Source organism: Canis aureus, chromosome 16 (assembly GCF_053574225.1).
Source record: "Canis aureus isolate CA01 chromosome 16, VMU_Caureus_v.1.0, whole genome shotgun sequence".
In the NCBI taxonomy this organism is placed as follows: domain Eukaryota; kingdom Metazoa; phylum Chordata; class Mammalia; order Carnivora; family Canidae; genus Canis; species Canis aureus.
The window spans coordinates 26,173,194-26,196,149 of record NC_135626.1 but is presented as its reverse complement, the minus strand read 5'-3'; the positions used below and the strand labels follow the sequence as shown (position 1 = coordinate 26,196,149).

Here is a 22,956-nt window from a genome sequence, read left to right as displayed (position 1 = left end):
ATAAATCTATTTCTTTTAATAATACAGTATCTCAGAATAAATGTAATATAACATTTTAATTAATCCACTTGGTAGACATTTAGGTTGTTTCTTACTTGTCTTCAGGGCAAAGAAGCAGTGAATATCCTTGTATATATTATCTATTTGTACTTGTAGAAAAATATAAACACTTTTGGTAAATATTTGTCAGTTTTTGCAGATAAAAGCAATGGAATGGTTAAATGTGCATTTCTTCATTTACTAGTAAAGTTAAGCATCTTTTCATGTGGGCTGCCAGCCAGTTATCATTCATCTAGTTCTGTAAAAGATGCCATTTGGATTTTGATGGGAATTTTATTGAATCTATAGATCACTTTGGGTAGTTAGGATATCTTAACAATGCTGATTATTCCAATGCATAAACATAGGATCTTTCCATTTATCTGTGTTTCTTTGATTTCTTTCATCAATGTCTTATAGTTTTTGGTGTAAAGATCTTTTGCATCCCTGGTTTAATTTATCCCAAAGTATTTTAATTCTTTTTGATGCTATTGTAAATGGGATTGTTTTCCTAATTTCTTCTTTGGATAGTTTTTATTAGTGTATGGAAATACAACAGATTTTTGTATGTTGGTTTTGTATCCTCCAACTTTACTAAATTCATTTATTGGTGCTGAGAGTTTTTTGGTAGAGTCTATAGGGTTCGCTCTATATAAGATCCTGTCATATGCAAACAAAGACAGTTTTACTTCTTCCTTTCTGGTTTGGATGACTTTTATTTATTGCCTTATTGTTCTGGCTAGGACCTTCAGTGGTTTGTTGAACAGAAGTGGTTAGAATGGGTACCTTTGTCTTCTTCCTGATGCTAGAAGAAAAGTTTTCAACTCTTCACCACCGAGTATGATATTAGCTGTAGGCTTGTTATATATAGACTTTATTATGTTGAAGTACATTCCTTTTATATTGATTCCTTTTATATATGATCATGAAAGGATGTTGAATTTTCTGAGATGCTTTTTCTGCTTCTATTGAGATGATTATATGGTTCTTACTCTCTTTTTCACATTTATTGATTTATTGTTTTCTGTATAGATAAACCAGTCTTGCATTCCAGGGATAAATCCCACTTGATCATGTGTCTAATTCTTTTAATGTGCTGTTGAATTCAATGTCCTAATCTTTTGTTGAGGATTTTTGCAACAATGTTTATCATATAGGGATGTAGGCCTGTAATTTTCTCTTCTTGTAACATCCTTATCTGGCTTTGGTATGAGTAGTGCTGGGCTCTTAAAATGAGTTTGGAAGTTTTCCCTTCTCTTCAATATTTTGGAAGCATTTGAGAAGGGGACAGTGTTAATTCTATCTTAAATGCTTGATAGAATTCATCAATGAAGCCATCAGGTCCTGGGATTATTTTTGTTCAGAGATTTTTGATTGCTGCTTCAATTTTCTTACTTGATATAGATCCGTTCAGATTTTTTTTTTGTCTCTTCATGATTTAATCATGGTAGGTTGTTTATTTATTGGAATTTATCCATTTCTTCTAGAATAGTTACTCCAATTATTTGGCATATAATTGTTCATAGTAGTCTCTTACAATCCTTTGTATTTCTGTAGTATCACTTGTACTCTTTCTTTTTTTTTTATTTTTATTTATTTATGATAGTCACACAGAGAGAGAGAGAGAGAGAGAGAGAGGCAGAGACACAGGCAAAGGGAGAAGCAGGCTCCATGCACCAGGAGCCCGACGTGGGACTCGATCCCGGGTCTCCAGGATCATGCCCTGGGCCAAAGGCAGGCGCCAAATCGCTGCGCCACCCAGGGATCCCACTTGTACTCTTTCATTTATAATTTTTTGACCCTTTCTTTTGCTTATTTAGCGAAAAGTTTATCAGTCTTATGTTTAAAAAAAAAGACCAACTCCTAGTTTCAACGATTTTTTTCTGTTGCTTTCTAGTCTCAATTTTATTTGTGCTCTCATCTTAGTTTCCTTCCTTAAGCAAACTCTGTAATTAGTTTGTTCTTCTTTTTCTAGTTTCTTAAGATGTAAAGTTAGGTTGTTTATCTGAGATCTTATTGTTTTTTCTTACTACAGTAACATCTACAGATGTTTATCACTACAAACTTTTCTCTTAGAACTGCTTTTGGTGCATCTGTATATTTTTGGTTTGTTGTTTTTCCATTTTCATTTGTATAAAGATACTTTTTGAGTTCTCTTCTGATTTCTTCTTTGGCCCATTGACTGTTCAGTTATGTGTTATGTAATTTCTGCATATTTGTGAATATTCCAGTTTTCCTCATGTTATTGATTTCTAATTTCATACCCTTGTTGTTGGAAAAAATACATTATATGATTTCAGTCTTAAATTTCTTTATGTTCTTATGACCAAAACATAATCTATCCTGGAAAATATTCTATGTGCACTTGAGAAGAATGTGAATTCTGTTGCTATAGATTTAGACCAAATCATAACAATATTTACATTAAATGTGAATGCTCTGAACATCCCAATTAAAAAGCAGAGATTAAAAAAAATAAAAATAAAAAGCAGAGATTATCAGGCTAGATAAACATTTAAAAATGAACCTCTGATGTATGTTTCAACATAAATGAATTCCAAAATCATTATGCTAAATGAAAAAGACAAATTATTACATACTGAGTAATAACATTTACAAGAAATTCTAGAAAAGATAAAACAGCAGATCATTGGTTGACAAAGTCAGCAGTGAAGGAGAGAGACAATAGAAAGCACATTTGCAGGGTGATGAAAATATTCTATATTATGATTATAGTGGTGGTTATATGACAATACATTTGTGTTGGGACGTGAAGGGACACCTGGGTGGCTCAGTGGTTGAGTGTCTGCCTTCAGCTCAGGTTGTGATCCCAGGGTCCTGGGATCAAATCCCGTATCAGACTCCCCACAGGGAGCCTGCTTCTCCCTCTGTCTATGTCTCTACCTCTTTCTCTGTCTCTCATGAATAAAGAAATAAAATCTTAAAAAAAAAAAAGACTTAATCTACGTGTACATTGAAAGCTTATGAATTTTATTCTATGTGATTAGCTGATTTAATTAAATAGCTAATTAGTTGCATGTAGGAATTCAGGGAATGTAAAGATGAATAGACATAGAGAAACTAAACAAAATTTAGTACTGAATTATTGAAAAGCAAATCTCTAACAAAATGATGCTCAGAAATGAAATGCAAATGCAAATGCAAATGAAAAAGCAAATATTGAAAAGCAAAATCTCTAACAAAATGATGCTCAGAAGGTTAGAAGTTAATATGATTTTTAAAATGAGTGTTATCTACTATGTTCTTAATATTTTTTCAATTATTAGGTTGAACTAAAGCGACAATACAATGATCAGCACTCAAAATTGAGAGGTCTTTTACCTGGTCGTCAGTGGTATGAAATTCAAGCATATAGGGCCTTAAACCAGGCCCTAGGTAGGTAAGTGAAATTTAATGTAATGTTACTATAATATTATCTATGGCCAGGGCTATAGAAGAAACCGTCTTGCTTCTTAGACTAAATCTGATAGCATTTTGCTTAGGAACTGATAAATTTTAAGTGATATATGTCACAAGTGAAAGCTGAAAAGAATCAGTGGAATAAATGAATCCCTAAAACCTCAACATTTGCTAAAGTTTAAAGATTAATGATTGATCAAACGATGAATGTCACACAGAAGAGGTACTCAGTAAATGTTTATAGAAGTTCACCACCAAACAATAAAAGTTTTATCTTATGAACATCAGAACCTAGATGATGATTTTATGGATATAAAGCGAATAATTCAAGAAGAGTTAAAAAGAAACATGCTTGTAGGGGTGCCTGAGTGGCTCAGTTGAACATCTGGCTCTCAATTTCAGCTCAGGTCACAATCTCAGGGTTGTGAGATCAAGCCCCTCTTTGGCTTGGTGCTCAGCCAGGAGTCTGTTTAAGATTCTCCCTCTCCATATTTCCCTCCCCCTGCTCCCTCTCCCTCTCTCTCTCTCTCTCAAGTAAATAAGTCTTTTTTAAATATAAAATTAAATTTTTTTTTTAAAAAAGCCATGCTTGTGGAACTAAAGAATTAGTGCCAATTCACAATAACATTTAATTATAACAACAATTAAATCTTTTCCTAAGGATTCTGGTCCATTAAGATTTGTGCTTTGGGGCAGCCCCGGTGGCGCAGCGGTTTAGCGCCGCCTGCAGCCCAGGGCATGATCCTGGAGTCGCGGGATCGAGCCCCACGTCAGGCACTCTGCATGGAGCCTGCTTCTCCCTCTGCCTGTGCCTCTGCTTCTCTCTCTCTCTGCATCTCTATGAATAAATAAATAAAGTCTTAAAAAAAAAATTTGTGCTTTGTGGAACTAGTTATTAAATCACCATTTTATAACATAATTTTTCATGTTGTGGAACATCAGCATTTAATTTATAAACAAAATAATTCTTAGACTTTGAATAATCTCATCTAATATTTTATATTCTCTGTTTATGAAATTGTAATTAGTTAAAACCATGTAATAATTTTTTCCTGTGAAGCTATAAGTCACTCATATAATCAAAATAAAGAACACAAGAATAAAGTGATTGGTATTTCACATCAAGTTGCACTATAAGTCGTTCTTGAACCATTTCATGTTTACTTGGTCTTTTCCTGTTGATTGACCTGTTTTGTGTTCTCTAATTTGTATTTTAATATTCAGCAAATAGTTTCTAGGGGATCCTGAATATTATTTAAAATTCTGTTTTTCCCCAACCTTTAACTAAATTTTTATTTTTTTATTCTACCTTTTTTTGTCAAAATTCTTGACTTTTAGTCACTATACTTAATTTCAAGAAAGTATTCTTACCCCGGTTATTATTTTTTTCCTTTTAATATAGACAATGCATTGAATTTTAAGAAATTACTTGAAGTAAAAATATATATATCCCACTTTGTCATTTGTAAACATTTTCTACACATATCAAGTAGTTTGTAAGAGATTAAATTACTTGTCTAATATCACATACTACTAAGTGGGCCTTCACACTTTGGCCCCACCTACTTTTAAAACCTCAAGACCTGCTTTTTCATCCTTAGACCTTACCTTTATCCTCTAAAATTCTCCCTGTTAAGCATAAAATATCTTACTAGTAAACATACCGTATCCTTTCACTATTCTCTGCTTTGGCATACAAACTATCATACAATTCATTTGACACATTTACCCATCAAAACCTAGTTGAAGATCATGTCCTTTATGAAGATTTCTTTTTACTTTTCCAACTAGTTTTTACTCCTTAGGAAACCCATAGTAGTTTATACATTATCTCTGTTACACATCTAACTCATTGTATTGTAATAACATGTTTATATGTCTGTCTCCTTCCCTAAACATGTATTTTACGTTTTCAGCAACCAACTATGCCTCAGTTTGGGGCATGGATGCTCAATAAATACTTGCTGAATTTGTGAAAAATAGTGATTTGGTGCTTTCCCCCACTATACCATGTTGACCAGAGAGCTTCTAGAGCTTCAAACATACTTTTCTAGAATTTCATAAAAAACATGTGTTTTGGGGATTCCTGGGTGGCTCAGTGGTTTGGCGCCTGCCTTTGGCCGAGGGCGTGATCCTGGAGACCTGGGATCAAGTCCCGCATCAGGCTCCTGGCATGGAGCCTGCTTCTCCCTCTGCCGGTGTTGTGTGTCTGCCTCTCTCTCTCTCTCTCTCTGTGTGACTATCATAAATAAATTTATTTTTTTTTAAATTTTATTATTTAAAAAATTGATAGCCCACTGTCTTTGTATTGATTTTCAGGGAAACAGTGTCAACAAGTAGCAACTTTTTATTATAAAGAAACATTATTTAAAAATCAAGTGAAAAAAAAAATCAAGTGAATGTTTTACATCACTTGATAAAACTCATAATATGTATTGATAGACATAAAAGGTACCTATATCAGGCACTTTTCGTATAAGGGATAAATCTAGAAGGTCTAAAGTAAGCAGAAACAAATTGAGTTTTAAAAAATCTTTTTTTTTTTTTTTTAAGCCCACATGGGACTGTTAGGAGTATTTGAAGTAATATAAGTCCATGAAATGTAATAACAGCCTTTGGGAATGTACCAGATGGTTTTGTGACCAGGTTACAACTGCACTATAAGTTTCCTAACGGGTGTGCTTTACTGAAAGTATAATCTTTGTCTCAAGTGGGCATAATTCATTTGAACAAGGCAGAATGAAAACAATGGAAAAAAGAAAAGATGAAATTCTTTTCTCTGAACTGTTTTGTTAACTTAAATACCTTTCTACCATAGGACACTTTAAAATAAACCAAAGTGGAATAAAAAATAGAGTGGTGCCCTGACTTTCCAATGATTTTTCAACAGTGTTCTATCATATTGGCATATCCATGTTCCTATCCTGCCTAATTTTGTGGTATGATGCCTTAGAACCTCTGAATTGCTTTAAAATAATATCAGAAAAGGATGTCATATAAAATTTAGATTTTTTTAAAAGTTTCTGGAAAAATCAAACATTTATATTAATCTCCACCCTCTCAAAATTCCATGATAGTAAAGAAATAAAAATGTCAAAACTAAAAGTTTAAAAGAGTGGAACACTAACAGATGAGATGTCAGCAAACTTTGAACACTGGAGAACAGATGAATGAGTGACTTAGCAGGCAAAAGAAAGCTATTGTAAAGGCCAGCAAGATTCTTCAGATTGAACCGTGGAAAAGCTTAGGATATGGGGGCACTATAAGTAGACAGCCCCCTGCACCAGTCAAATTAACTCTCTGGGGAGATTGTATTAGAGAGTTTATATATTCTTCAACTCCAGGTATAGCTAAAGATGTATTAAGAGCAAAGAGTGATCACCAGATATATTTTTTTAAAATCTGTAATATGAAAAACACAGACCAAAACAATAGCAAAATCACACCAATAAAAACAAGGTGGAAGAGCTTGTAGAAAACAGAGACAGTGCAATAGAACAGAAGTTGGTCAAACTTTTGGTAAAGGAGTGGGCAGTACATATTTTAGGTTTTTTTGGCCATGTACAGTCTGCATATTCTTCTTTATTTTTTCTTTAGTCCTTTAAAAATGTGAATACCATTCCTACTTTGAGGCTGTACAAAAACAAGATATGGAGCAGATTTTCTGTGTGGGCTTAGTTAGTCAACCCCTTACCCATAGAGGGTAAAATATTTCCTTAATGAAATAAGAACAGATTTATCATAGGAAAAGTTTCCAGGCATTAACATGATAGCAACAAATTTGAAATGCAGAATTAGGCTTAGAAGATAAAATTGAAATATCCTAAGTCAAAACAACAAAGATACAAAAAAATTAAAGATCATATATAAGAGCCAAGTTCTAATAAAAAGGAAATCTATAGAAAGAGACTAGAAAAAATATGAAGGAAATTAAACCTATCAAAGAAACAATTCAAGGAAAATGTTCATAATTGAAGGATATAATTTTCTGATTAAGGGGGCCCACGCAAGCACCAGTAAAGGGAGAAAAGCTATAAAGCATCTCACTGTGTAGTTTCAAACTACCTCAGATACAGAAAAAGTCCTAAAACATTCCAGGGGAGTGTGTGTGGGGGAAGGTCTCATACAGAAGATGCGAAATCACATTTGAGAGTCTCCTTAAAAACATTAGAAGCTAGAAGACAGTTTTAAATTATTTTCAATTTTTTGAGGGAAATTTTGACTTGCAATTTAAGTTCTATACAACTCAAATGATCAATAAACTGTAAGATAAAATAAAGCTTTCAATATGCAAGGACCTAAAACATTAGCTTTAAATGCATACTTTCCCAGGATGCTCCTGGAAGATATGCTCTGTCAAATAAGAGAAAATTTATACAGAGGAATATCTAGGTTTCAGGAAATGGGAGTTCCAATCTAGAATATAGGAAAGGAGAATTCTTAGATTAGGAGAGGAATCCACTCTGGAATGACAGCTGTGCAGCAGCCCCATAGTAGTCAGTCTAGAATGGATTTTTGACCATATTGAGTAGAATTTTTATAGCTGTGGCAAAGTTTGGGAATTAATTAATGATAGAATACATAGAAAAGTGAGGCACCTGGGTGGTTCAGTCAGTTAAGCATCTGCCTTTGGCTCAGATCATAATCTTAGGGGCCTGGGATCGAATCTTAAGTGGGGCTTCCTGCTCAGCAGGGAGCCTATTTCCTTTGCTCATGCTCTCTCTCTCTCTCTCTCTCTCTCTCTCTCTTTCTCAAATATATTAAATCTTTTTTTTAAAAAAAAGGTACATAAAAAAAAACAAAAAAGGAGAGAGACAGTTATTAACTCTAGGGCAGACCAAGAAATCTTGTGCAAGAAAAAAATGTAATCATGGTGTACAATATAACACCTATACATGATAAAATCCATTGAATATTGATTGCTCAGAATTGTGGTATAACTATCAGGAAAATGAAGAGGTGATGAAGTATCCGTGATGTAAGAGAATAAACATCTTTTGTAGGAAGAGTCAACATATAATGTGTAAAGTTTAAAAACCAAGAAGTAGTAGTAGTTCTAAAAGTTATTTAGAAACATGGAAGTAAAGAAGTAGAAGAAGAAAGTAGAAGTAGAATTGTTTCTGAGGATTGGGAATTGGAGATAGGATGTGCATAGGTAAAAGAGAATTCTGGTGTTTTTTTTTTTTTTTAATTATAACTACTTTACTACCATTTGATTTTTAAACTATGCTTATGTATTTGATTAAAAATTAAAATTTGCAAAGTTAAAATTAACTTTTAAAAAATAGTCTGGAGGTTTCAACTCTAGATAAGATGGAGTAAGCATACTATATACTGTCTTAAAAGCCTGGACAGAATGCATGGAATAGCTATTTGAGTACTGTAAAAAGTAAATAGTGGCAGGCAGATTTGGGAAGAATAGAATTCAAAGTACAAGAGAACTTTCTGGAGTAAGTATATTAATACCAAATACAGTAGAGTTCAGAGCAAAGAGTATTATTGGAGTATTAAAAAGGAAAATTATATAATAATTTAAGGGTCAATTTACCAATAAGTTACAAAATCCTTAATGTATATGCACCTAAAAAAGAGCTTCAAAATATATGATGTAATAACAAATCTGAATAGAGAAATAGATAAGTCTGAAAGTATATTTGAAGATTTCATTTCCTTTTTCCTTAAGGAATAGACAGAAAACCAATAAAAATACAGAAGATTTGAACAATGCTATTAACCACTGTATTGAATTGACATTATAGATACTCCATACAACATTAGAATAATGTTGTTTCCAAGTGTGCAAGGAACATTTATTAAAACAGATCATATCCTGTATGATAAACTTTACATTTTTAAAAGAATTGAAATCCTAATTTGTTCTCTGATCAAAATGGAATTAAACAATTAAATTAGAAATCAGTAACACTTGATAGAAAAAGAACCCCAAATACTAGGAAATTAAAAACATACTTTTTTTTACAGTAAATGTCTAGTAATTTTTTTAATTTAAATTGTAATTAGTTGGCATACAGTTCAATATTGGCTTTAGGAGCAGAGTTCTGTGGTTCATCATTTACTTGTAACACTCAGTGCTCATCATAGCAAGTGCCCTCCTTAATATTCATCATCCATCTATCCCATACCTCTCCCACCTCCATCAACCTCAGTTCTCTATAATTAAAGAGTCTCTCATTTTTTCATCATTTGTGTCCCACGCTCTCCTTGTTCATCTATTTTGTTTCTTAAATTCCACATATGAGTGAAATTATAAATATATTTCTAGTGGCGCCTGGGTGGCACTGTCAGTTGGGCTTCTGACTCTTGGTTTCAGTTCAGGTTGTGAACTTAGGGTCATGGGATCCAGCCCTATGTCAAACTCCACACTCAACACAAAGTCTGCTTTATTTAGACTCTTTGTCCTCCTCTCCACCCCCTAGAATGAATAAATAAATCTTAAAAAAAAAAAAAAAAGGCATACTTCTAAATAATCTATAGGTAAAGCAGAAAATCTTAGGAAAATTAGAATATACTTTGAGTTAATCAAAATGAAAATATATCCAAATATGTGGGCTGCATCTATAACAGTGCTCAGTGAGAAATTTGTATCATTAAATGCTTATTTTAAAAAAGAAGAAAGGTCTCAAATCAATAATCTAAGCTTCTACCTTACGCTAGGAGAAGAAAAGTAAAATATATATAAAGCACACAAAAAATGGAATAATAAAGATAAAAGTATAAATCCATGAGTTTGAAAACAAAGGAAATCAATGAAACTAAAAATTGAGAAATTGATTTTATTTAAGATTATTTATTAGAGTAAGCACAAGTGTGAGGAGCAGAGGGAGAGGAAAGAATCTTAAGCAGACTCTCTGCTGAGTGCAGAGCTCAGTGCAGGGCTCAATTTCAAAACCCTGAGATCACAACCTGAGCTGAAACCAAGAGTCAGATGCTCACCTGACTGTACCATCCAGGCGCCCCTAAAAAATTGATTTTAAAAAGATCAGTAAAAAAGAGAAGCCACAAATTAACAATCTCCAGAATAAAAGAAGTCATAGTACTATATACTCTGCAGATATTAAAAAGATAATATGGGAAAAACTATACTATATGCATACATTCAACAACTTAGATGTGATAAACTAATTCCCTCAAACCCACAAAGTACCACACTCACTCAAGATGAAATAGATAACTTGAATAGTCAATCCTCTTTCTAGTAAAGATACAACTTGTAGTTTGAAAATAAATCACCTAGCAAATTACCAAGCATTTAAAGAAGTAACACCCAATTCCATTTGATCTCTTCTAGAAAATAGATGGTATGGGGCACGTGGGTGGCTTAGTGGGTTAAGCATCTGCCCTTGGCTCATGTGATGATCTGGGATTGAGCCCCAAGTCAGGCTTCCTGCTCAGTGGGATGTCTGCTTCTCCCACATCCTCTGCCCCATTCACCCCCACTCATTCTCTCTTTCTCCCTCTCTCTCTCTCAAATAGGTAAAATCCTTTTTTAAAAAATAGATAGAACCCTTCCCAATTCATTTTATGAGCCCAGTACTATCTTGCAACCAAAACTAAATGAAGACAATATAAAACAAGAAAGAAAGAAACAAAACTGTAGACTAATACCTGTCAAAAAATATAAGTGAAAATATTCTTAAATTAGGTGAGATGTACAAAAATGACAAAGCCCTCTGAAAATTCTTTAATAAAGGAATGAGAAAACAGGCCATATAGAATCAACTTTTTCGAAACTATAAATTAACCAGTTTACAACATTCCAGGAAACATTTATTCATGAAAATTGCTGAATCTCACTAAGAACAGTGAATATGGGGATCCCTGGGTGGTTCGGCGGGTTTCACGCCTGCCTTTGGCCCAGGGCGCGATCCTGGAGTCCCGGGATCGAGTCCCCTGTCGGGCTCCCGGCATGGAGCCTGCTTCTCCCTCTGCCTGTGTCTCTGCCTCTCTCTCTATGTCTATCATAAATAAATAAAAATAAATTTAAAAAAAAGAACAGTGAATATTGTGACATTTTCACTTGCCCAGTTCCCATTCCCCTCTTCAAGTTCACAGTAGTTTTAAATCCTAGTGAAAGCCAGCATTCTGCCAGCCAGAGAAGAGGCTGGATCTTATTCCTTGAGATTCCTTGAGAATTGTCATTATGGAACCTCTCTCGTGATTTCCTGGACAGGGCTATCTTATATGACCTGATTAGGACCTCACACAGGCAATTTTTTAATTTCACAGCATCCTGAAATGACAATTAAATTTGGGTCAAGTAATAAGCTAACTAAAACAGCTTAATTGGAAAAGCTAGCAAATGAGATATACATAGAGGGCTTTAAAAGTTCTGACATACTCCTGGGACTTTAGTGGGCCATGCCCATATGTACAGTGGTGCATGTAACCAGGGATGTGCCACATGGTCAGGAAAACCTGAGAAGCCCCTAAGCTCTCACCTATGGCTGACTTTGAGGCTCTGTTGAAGCAGGAAGTGAAGACTATGGCAGAGTTGTTACCTGCCTTACTGAGCATGTTGAAAAATGTGTGCAAAGCCTCTTGGCAAATGAGACATATATTGGTTACAGATGTTTAAAGAAATCTTTGTCTAGTCATTAACTGGCCACTAAGCTGATCTAGCAGTGGTCACACATGACAGAACATAGACTTTAAAGAATTATTTTTAGAAAGTCACAACAGCAACAAAAAAGTCCTTGAGCAGAGGAAGAATCTGAATTCTAAAGTTGCCACATTGTGTTATTTAAAATGTACTTTTGCAACAAAAATGATATATTCAAAGAAAGAATATATGTCTCATACACATGAGAAAAAACAATCAATAGAAAGTGTCCCAAGATAATCCAGGCATTGTAGTGAATGTATAAAGCTACTTTAAATACAGTCAAAGAAATAAGGAAATTATGTCTAAAGAACTATAGGAAACTATGAGAATGATGTCTCACCAAATAGAATTTCTTAAGATAGAATCAATAATAATATCGAATTTTTTAAAAGAACTTAATGGAAATTCTAGATTTGAAAAGTTCAATAACTAAAATGAAGAATTCATTAGAGTGACTCTACAGCTGTTTTGAGCAGGAAGAAGACTCCGTTTACTTAAAAGTAAGTCCATTGAGATTATCTAGTCTGAGGACTAGAAAGGAAAAGAATGAAGAATAATGAACATAGCCTCAGAGACCTGTAGAAGAACCCCATCAAGCATACCAATGTTCACATAATGGGAGTCTTAGAAAGAGAGAAGAGAGAGAAAGGAACAGAAAGATTAGTTGAAGAAGTAAGGCTGGAAACTTCCCAAATTTGATGAAAAACATTAATCTGCACATATAAGAAAACCAGCAAATTTGAAGTAATTTAAAATCAAAGAGATCCATACGTATACATGTCATAAACCACTAACAAAGAGAATCTAGAAAACAGCAAGAGAAAACAACTCACAAGACATCTTCAATAATTTTAGCAGATATCTTATTGGAAACTCTGGGAAGCAGAAGGCAATGGACTGACATTTAAAGATAAAGACTGTCAATCAACTCTGTATCTAATAAAACTATCCTTCAAAAATTAAGGAGAAATTAAGACATTCCCAATAAACAAAAACTGAGAGAATTAATGTCCAAAAAATTTGTCCTACAGCAAATACTACAGAGAGTCTTTTTCTGGTTGAAATGAAAAAACAATAGGCAGACATATAGACATATGTCTATATCATAGACAGAACTATATGAAGAAATAAAGAGCATCTGTAAAGGTAATTTCATAGATAAATATAAAAAGTAATGTAAGTGTATTTTATAGCTCTTTTTTATCCTATTCAATTTTTTTTTTAAAAAAAAATGCATAAAGCAGTCATTTTAAATATGTGGTGATAGGCATTGTCATGAACCACCACAGGTTCGGTAATTCACTAGGAGCAGGGATACATTTGTCATATAGTTAGTTGTATGCACATGTAGGATTTATTACATTGAAAAAATACCAGGCAAATCAGCAAACAGAATAGGCACATGGGCAAAGTCTAGGGGAAACTAGGTAAAAGCTTCCAAGGCTCCTCTCTCAGTGGGGTCATATAGGACACACTTAATTCCCAACAGTGATTATGGTAACATGTATGAGATACTGCCAATTAGGGGAGCTCATTAAAGACTCAGGACCTAGTATTTTTATTTGGGGCTGTTCACATAGCCTCTGCCTAGCACTTCCCCAAAGTTCTACCTCTTAGAAACAGATGTTTCTAAGCAGATGTTCAGCATTAATCATTGTTTACCCAAACATTTTCTTTTTTAAATTTTTATTTATTTATTCATGAGAGACACAGAGGCAGAGACATAGGCAGAGGGAGAAGCAGGTTCCCCACAGGGAGCCTGATGCAGGACTTGATCCCAGACCCCAGGATTACAACCTGAGCCAAAGGCAAATGCTCAACCCCTGCGCCACCCAGGCACCCTTGCACAAACATTTTAAACTTAGGGAGCCTCTCCTATCAGTCAGTGATTGGAACCCTCCTGAAATCTAAGTTCCTAAACACCAGACAAAGTCTACCTTGTATGCAGGCCTCTAGACATAAGCATTTTGGCCTGCTGTTACCTCTTTTCTGTACAGGCATACAGTGTATAAAGATATAATTTATATTACAGTAATAACAAAGGTGAGGGGAGAAGGAACAGAATTATATAAGAGCAACATTTTTATATACTATTGAAATTAAGTTGGTATTAATCCAAATTATATTATAAGTTAAAGTGTTAATTTATAATCCTCAAAGTAGCCACAAATAAAATAACTCAAAATAATATAAAATGACAAGAACTTAACATGATACATAAAAATATCTGTTGCACACAGGGGGTTTCTGGGGAGCTCAGTTGGTTAAGCGTCTGTCTCAATTTCAGCTCAGGTCATGATCTCAAGATCCTGAGATCAAGCCCCATATTGAGCTCCATGCTCAGTGGGGAGTCTGCTTGAGGATTCTCCATCTCCCTCTAAAATAAATAAATTTAAAGATTGGTTTATTTATTTTAGAGAGAGGGCACACAAGCAGGAGGGGCTAGGAGAGGGAGAGAAAATCCCAAGTAGACTCTGCACTGAGGGTGAAACCTGACATGGAGCTCGATCCCACAACCATGAGATCATGACCTGCGACAAAGCACAGACAAAGCAAACCCACTGTGCCACCCAGGCACCCCAATAAATAAAACTTTTTAAAAATATATTGCACAGAGAAGAAGCCAATAATTGGAAAATAGTGAAAAAAAATTAAGACATAGAAAACAAATAGTAAAGTATGAAATAGCTAAGTAAATCCTATCTTATCAGTAATTACACCAAATGTAAATTGCATTAAGCACTGCAGTCAAGACAAAGATTTGCAAAATGCATTTAAAAAAAAGAAATACAACCCATCTAAATGCTACCTGTGAGAGAAACACTCTAGTTAAGCATGTGCACGTGCACACATACAAATAGATTTAGGTAGATAGATGGGGAAAAGATTTACCATGTGAACAGTAAACATAAGTAAGCTGGTTGATTATACTGATATCAGACAAAATAGATTTTAAGACAAAAATTGTTAATAGAATATTCTATAATGTTTCATTTCATCAAGAATATGTAACATTCAGCTTTGCAACATATACACAGATAGGCAGCTAACAAAAGGACCCTAAATCATATGTAGCAAAAACTGTCAGTTCAACAATTAAATAGTTGGATACTTTATTACCCTTTCAATAATAGAACGGTTAGAAAGTAAATCGATCAAAAATGTGAGACGTGAACACTATAACCCAACAATTATAAACCTAACATATCTATTACACTCCACCTTCCTAAGGTGCATGGGGCATATTCTTCAAGATAGGCTACAAAATAAGTCTTCAATAAATTGAATGGTTAAAATCATAGGAAGTATCTTTTCTTATCTCAGTGGAATGAAACTAGAAATCTAGAATAGCAGAGAAAATGGGAAACTCATGTGGAAATTAAAGAACACATTTTTAACCGTTGGATCCAAGAAGATATGAAAGAAACGAGAAAATACCTTGCAATGAGTGAAAATGAAAACACAGTGTACCAAAATTTTGAGGATACAATGAAAGCATTGCTCATTAAGAAACTTACAGTTGTAAATGCCTATTTCTTTTTAAAGAAAGATCTAAAATCAGTAGTCTAACCTCCTTTCTTAAGGAATTAGGAAAAGAAGGGCAAGCTAAGCCCAAGGCGAGCAGATCAAAGGGATAATAGATATTAGAGTGGAAATAAAAAAGAGAGAGAATAGAAAATTCAATAGAAAAAAATGATAACAAAAGGGTTTTTTTTTTTTTAAGATTTTATTTATTTATTCATGAGAGACACAGAGAGAGACAGAGACACAGGCAGAGGGAGAAGCAGGCTCCATGCGGGGAACCCGATGTGGGACTCGATCCCGGGCCCCCAGGATCACACCCCGGGCTGAAGGCAGCACTAAACCGCGGGGCCACCAGGGCTAACCTTTTTTTTTTTTTTTTTAAAGTTGGTTCTTTGAAAAGATAAAATTGACAACCTTTACCTGGACTAACCAAGAGAAAATACAGAAAGGATTTAAATTACTAAAATTAGGAATGAAAGAGGGGATGTGACTACCAACCCCATAGAAATATAAAGCCTTATAAGAGAATGCCTTGAACAATTCCATGACAACAAATTACATCACTTAGATGTGATGTACAAATTCATAGAAAAACATAAGCTACTGTAACTGATACAACAAGAAGATCTGAATAGATCTATAAAAGTAAAGAGATAAAAGAATTAGTAATCAGAAATTTTCCCATAAAGAAAAGCTCAGGACCAAATGGCGTCACTGATGAGTTCAGTAAATACTTGAAGAATTAACACCAGTCCTTTACAAGCTCTTATGAAAAATAGGACAAACATGTATCAACGTATTCCATGAGGCCAGTATTGCCTGTTACCAAAGTCAAAGCCCTCACATGAAAAAAAAATTACACAACAGTATCTCTTATGGGTGTAGATGCAAAAATTCTTAATGGAAAATAGAAAGCTGAATCCAGTAATTTACTAACAAATTATACACATTGACCATATGGGTTTTATCCTGGGAATGCAAGGTTGGTTCAACCTCCAACCAATTTTGTTGCTCCAACTAAAGTCAATGTAATATACCATATGGTGGAATAAAATACAAAAAACACAAGATCTTCTTAAGAGAAGAAAGAAAAGCATTTGACAGTATCTAATATATTTTCATCACAAAACACTCAGTAGAAATAGAAGGGCATCTGTGACAAACCTATAGTTAACATTTCAATAGTGAAAGACTGAAAGTTTGCCCCTTTGTTTGGAAATAAAATAAGGATGTCCACTCTCATCACTTGTATTCAGTATTGTATTAGAGTTTTTACACAGGACAAATAGGCAAAAAAGATAGAAAGGAAGGCAGGCAGGCAAGCAAAGAGAGAAAGAAAGGAAGGAAGCGAGAGAAAGAAAAAAAAGTAGTTGGATTTGAAAAGAAGTAAAATTATTTTAAACTTTGCAGATGACATGGTATTCCAAATAGAATTCTTTTAACCATAAAACATAACTATTAGAGCTAATAAGCAAGTGCAATAAGTTATAACATTCAGTATACAAAAATCAATCACCTTATATACAGTGGGAATAAACAATCCAAAAAAGAAATTAAGAAATTCTATTTACATATTGTTGTATGGTAACAAATAATAGCTACATTTGTCATAAGCATAGTATAACATATAGGTTTGTTAAATCACTACGTTAAGATCTGAAACTAATCTGAAATTGTGTGTCAACTATATTTCAATAAAAATAAATTTAAAATTTTTCATCTCTAATAGCATCAAAAGAGTAAGATGCTTAGGAGTAACTTTAACAAAAGAAATGCCAGACTTTACACCAAAATCTGCAAAATATTGTTGAAAAATTTTTAAATAAATGAGAAAGAATTCCATGATGATGGATTGGAAGGCTTATTTTTAAAATAACAATATTCCCCCTAATTAATCTACAGAGATTTAGTGCAGTTCCAAAATCCCACTGGATTTCTTGTAGAAATTGAGAAAGCTGATCCTAAAATTCATGGGGAAATTGAAAGAAACTCATTTTAGTCACAAAAATATAGAAATAGAACAAAATTGGAGAACGAGCGGTTCTCAATTTCAAACATATGCAGCGCTACAATAATCGAGACTGTGTTGTACTGGCATAATATAGACATATAGAACAAGGGAGTAGAGTTGAAGGTCCAGGAAACTCCAATATTTACAGTAAGTTGATTTTTGACAAAAGTGCCAAGACAGAGGGAGAAGAAGATGGTGGAGTAGGAGGACCTTAGGCTTGTCTTGTCCCATGAACACAACTATGTAACTACCAAATCATACCCCAGAAATCAACCTGAAGACTGACAGAACAAACAACACAACTAAAGGGAGAGCAGGGGCCACAGTATGCTCCTTGCTGTTCCTTGACTATGTCAGATAAGCTCTTGTACCAAGGTCTTTGCATTTGCATTTCTCTTTGCTACAAAACTTCCTTTCCACATATATACACAGCCTATTTCCTTACCTGTGAAGGATCTGTTCAAATGATGTTTTTTCAGGTGCTCAATATTACTGTATTTAAAAATGTAGCGCCCCCAACATTCCCTGTTCTCTATTTTTTCCTTAATACTTAGTATATTCTCATATACTATATAATTTTCCTACCTTCTGCCATGGACTGAATTGTGCCCCCACCCCTCAAATTCATATGTTGAAGCCCTAATCCCCAATGTAATGCTATTTGGAGATGAGGCCTTTGAAAGGTAGTTAGGTTTAGACGATGTCATTCACACGGGCCCTCATGATGGGATTAGTGCCCTTAGAAGAAGAGATACCAGAGAACTTGCATGTCCCTTCCTCTCCCTCCTCTCACCCTCACACAGTGAGATGGCTGACATCTGCAAGCCATGAGGAGAACCTCACCAGGGAACTAATAAGTTCACACCACTTTCTTGCACTTCCCAGCCTCAAGAAATGTGAGAAATAAATTCCCATTCGTTAAGCACCACCCCCCCTTAATGCGTCAAGACAATTCAATGGGGAAAGAAAATCTTTTTAACAGATGGTGCTGGAATGACTGGCTATCCATATGCAAAAGAAAGAAGTTAGTCCCCTTCCTCACACCATATATAAAAGTTAATTCAAAATGGGTCAAAGACTAATGAGGTGTAAATCTTTTGTCCTTGGATTAGGCAGTGGTTTCTTAAATCTGACATCAGCAGCATAACTAAAAAAAAATAGATAAGTTGGGCTTTGTCAAAGTCAAAACTTTTGTTCTTCAAAGAACGCTACTAAAAATGGAAAATATTCACAGATGGGAGAAAATAGTTGCAAAAAGTGTTTCTGATAAGGGTGTAGCATCCAGAATATATAAAGAACTTTTATAATTCAACAATAAGAAGATAAATAATGCAATTCAAAAATGGGCTAATAACTTGAATAGGCATTTCTCCAAGAGATATACAAGTGGCCAGTATACACATGAAAGGATGCTCAGCATCACTAGTTATTAGGGAATTGCAAATCAAAACCACAGTGAAATGATACTTCACATTTCCTACAGAACATATAATGAAAAAGTGGATAATAAGTGTTGATGAGGGTATGGAGAAATTGGAAACCTCACACAAAGCTGACAGGAATGTAAAATTGTGCAAGTGCTTCAGAAAAAAAGTGTGGTAGTTCCTCAAAAAGTTAAATATTGAATTCTGTACAATCCACCAATTCCACTCCTAGTTGGATTCATATGAAAATTTGTACCAAATGTTCAAAGCAGCATTATTCATAACAATCAAAATGTGGAAACAACCCTAATACTCATTAACTCTCCACCAAGGCACCACTCGACAGGGGGCTCAATCTCAGAACCCTCAGATCATGACCTGAGTTGAAATCAGGAATCAGACACTTAAGCAACTGAGCCACCCAGGCGCCCTTGAATAATTTTTAAGATTAAAAATTTTTTTAGCAAACCCAATATGACAATCTGTAAAAAGAATAATGCACCATAACAACATGTGGTTACTATCTAAGGAATGAAAGTCTGGCCCTCTATTTGAAATTTTGCCAATGTGCTTCACCATGCTAACAGTCTAAAGAAGAAAAACTACATGATCATATCAATTGATACTTCCGAGGTTTCTTTTTTACAAAATTAAACATTCATTAATGATGAAAACTCATTAAACTAGAACAAAGTTCATTTACATAAAATCTACAACTAATATGATACCAAAGGTTAAAAAAAAAAAACCAAACAGTCTGTGTGGCTAAGATTTTGGAAAATATTTTCAATAATATTTTGGCTTTCAAAATAGAATGCATATAACATTTTTAATATAAGTCATCAATAGTTGGCAAAAATTGTTTTTTTAATATACCTACTTTGGTATATTATATTGAACCATTTCTATAACCTTGCTCATAATAGCAAAGCTTTGATTAAAGGAATATTCCACTGATATATCACTGACTTTCTCATTCTTTTATCTGTCCCATGAGAAATTTGGCTTTTCTTTTTTTTTAAAGCTTTATTTATTTTAGAAAGAGAGCACAAGTAGGAAGGCAGGGAGAGGGAGAAATACTCTCAAGCAGACTCCCTGCTAAGTATGGAGCCCAGTGCAGGGCTCAATCTCACCATTCTGAGATCACAAACTGTTACAAAATGAAGAGCCAGAGGCTTAATCAACTGCACCACCAAAGCGCCCTGTTGGTTTTTATTTTCAAGTTTATTTTTGTTTGATTTTTCTCCCTATTTCTTTTTATAGGTGTATTCGACACAAAAATGATTGGGGAGCTCTTATTCTAGTGGATGATCGCTTCAGGAGTAATCCCAGTAGATATATATCTGGTAAGATTCTCAGATGGGCTTAAAGTAAGAAATAATAGGGAGCCCTGGGTGGCGCAGTGGTTTAGTGCCTGTCTTTGGCCCAGGGCAGGATCCTGGGGACCCGGGATCGAGTCCCACGTCGGGCTCCCGGTGCATGGGGCCTGCTTCTCCCTCTGCTTGTGTCTCTGCCTCTCTCTCTCACTCTCTCTCTCTGTGACTGTCATAAATAAAATAAAATAAAATAATTTTAAAAAATGGAAAAAAAAGTAAGAAATAATAATGATCTTTGGCATTTGATAACTACTAGTTTTAAAGAAAAATTTTGGACAGAATTTGTTTTACTAAATCAAACTTGGAAAAATTCACATTGTTGGGAAATCTAGCCTTAATAATGCTTGTGTTTATAAAAAAAAAAAAGTAGAAGAATCTGGTTAGATACTAACATAGTATTAATCAGGATCCTTCAGTTTCATAGAATGTAGGATTTAATTAAGTAACAGAGTATTTAGCATTGTAAGGGGAAAAAAAGGCTGTTCACAAAAATGAATTTTCCAGGAAATAAGTTTTTACATGTAAGCATGTAAGCAATCACCTTTGTCTGCTTAGAATTCCTTATTCTTTCATTATGGAATATACTGAAGTTTGATTATTTAGATATGCTTCAGCTGTTCTACAGTTTATGTTAGTCAGAACTAGTATTTTCTAAAAGAAAAAAAGCACCATGTGGGTCTCAAGATGAAGTAGATGGTCATTTTTTGCCCACTTAGATGAACAAGTACTATGTGCCTATAGTTTCTATCCAGTAGTCAGAGTCCCTCTAGAGTCAATACCAGGAATCCATCTGTTATTAAAGAACTGTTAGGAATACTTGCATCTGTATTATCTTTAAAGCTTGAAAAGTTCATACCGTACAATGATAGAGATGCAGAATTTTAAGTTTCTTTCAGATTAGCTACCTGTAGGTATGGACTTTTTTTTCTATCCCAGAGCCTAATATTTGGTTTGGTATTAAAATGTATCCACCTGGTTTAAAATAGCAAGTGCTTTATTAGTCTTTTCTGCCCTTTCCATGTAAAGCAAGCCATTGTGCTTAGGTCCAGATATAACTAAAAGAAAAATGTTAAGTGCTTATGTTTAGTCAGCAGATGGAGCTCAGAGTCTTTGTGTTTTCAAAAGCAAATGGACATTTTGCACCAAAAAGGCTTTCTTTGATTACAGAAAGTTCCAAACATGAAAGAAGTTTATAACTAAAAATTGTCCATTTTAGAAAGTTTCTTGTTTAATTGATATAATTATTTTCCAAGTTAACAAAAATAAAGAACTTTAAGGGAAATGTTTATTTAAAATGTGCTTCTAGGGCTACCTGACTGGCTCAGTAGATAGAACATGTGACTCTTGATCTTGGGATTGTAAATTTGAGCCCCCCATGTTGGATGTGGAGATTACTTAAAAATAAAATCATTAAAAAATTAAAAATTAAAATATTATTCTTGCCAACTATATTTCAACTAAAAAATGCAAAATATGAAAAAAAGTTTTTCTTATTTTAAAATCTTGAAGTTAAATTTTTATCTGATCAAATTTGATTTTTTTAAAAATTGTATTTCTTTAGTCTGTATAGCCAATGTGAGGCTCGAACTTAAAATCCCAAGATCAAGAGTTGCATACTCCACTTACTGAGCCAGCTAAGCATCCCTGACAGATTTTAAATGAAGAATTTTTCATTATTTTTGTATGGTTTTTATTTATTTTTTCTGAGATTCATAAAAATTTGAAGTCTTCTTATCGAGACAGTAATAGCACAACATACAAATTCCTTTTGATTTCTAGTCTTTGTTTAAATTCAGCTTGTAGGGACGCCTGGGTGGCTGAGCAGTTGAGTGTCTGTCTTTGGCTCAGGTCGTGATTCCGGGATCGAGTTCCATATCAGGTTCCCTGTGAGGAGTCTGCTTCTCCCTCTGCCTGTGTCTCTCCCTCTTTCTGTGTCTCTCATGAGTAAATAAATAAAATCTTTTTTTTAAAAAATTCAGTTTGTATTAACTATAGAACTCCATTTGATTTGCATTAAATATAGAAAAGCTCCATTAAAAAAAAAATACTAAAGGGGAATGTATTTGAAATGAATGAATTACAACTTGAAACTTGAAGCCCTGTCTTACTTTTCTTCTAACTTAAAATACCATAGTGACTTTTTAAACTACTTCAGAAGATGATGATAGTTTTAGTAATACCAACCAGCAGAGAATATTTATTTTTTAGAAATCCAAATGTCTGATTTTGAATTTCGTTCTGAAATTAAACAAAACACTTATACTTTTATGTGGTTCAAGTTTATACATTACTCGCATGTCACAGGTCAAATCCTATCCCTTATAACTTGGTTATTTATATATTAAAAAAGAATTATGTAATAAATATACAAACAGGACATGATTTGTCCCTAATAACATTGTTATTCTTTTCATTCCCTGGATAGTTTAAGACATTTGGAATTGGGGGAGAAGAGCAACAAAAAAGGAATCTTGAATTTATTTTTGTGAAGGAAGTCAAAGTTAGAAAGTTGGAATGGAAGACTGTTGATTGTTGTTT

General features: G+C 34.0%; 1 protein-coding gene and 1 long non-coding RNA gene across 4 annotated transcripts in view; one reads left to right on the top strand and one right to left on the bottom strand.

The window, feature by feature from the left end:
• Window positions 1-22,956, bottom strand: part of LOC144286233 (uncharacterized) — a 218,370-nt gene that overhangs the window by 44,370 nt on the left and 151,044 nt on the right. The window lies entirely within an intron of this gene.
• Window positions 1-22,956, top strand: part of BRIP1 (BRCA1 interacting DNA helicase 1) — a 181,670-nt gene that overhangs the window by 151,744 nt on the left and 6,970 nt on the right. For all 3 annotated transcript variants that reach the window (XM_077852395.1, XM_077852396.1, XM_077852393.1), the window contains 2 exons: window positions 3,327-3,439; window positions 20,306-20,388. In XM_077852395.1, coding sequence (XP_077708521.1) covers window positions 3,327-3,439; window positions 20,306-20,388 — 196 coding nt within the window. The remainder of the gene's footprint in view (window positions 1-3,326; window positions 3,440-20,305; window positions 20,389-22,956) is intronic.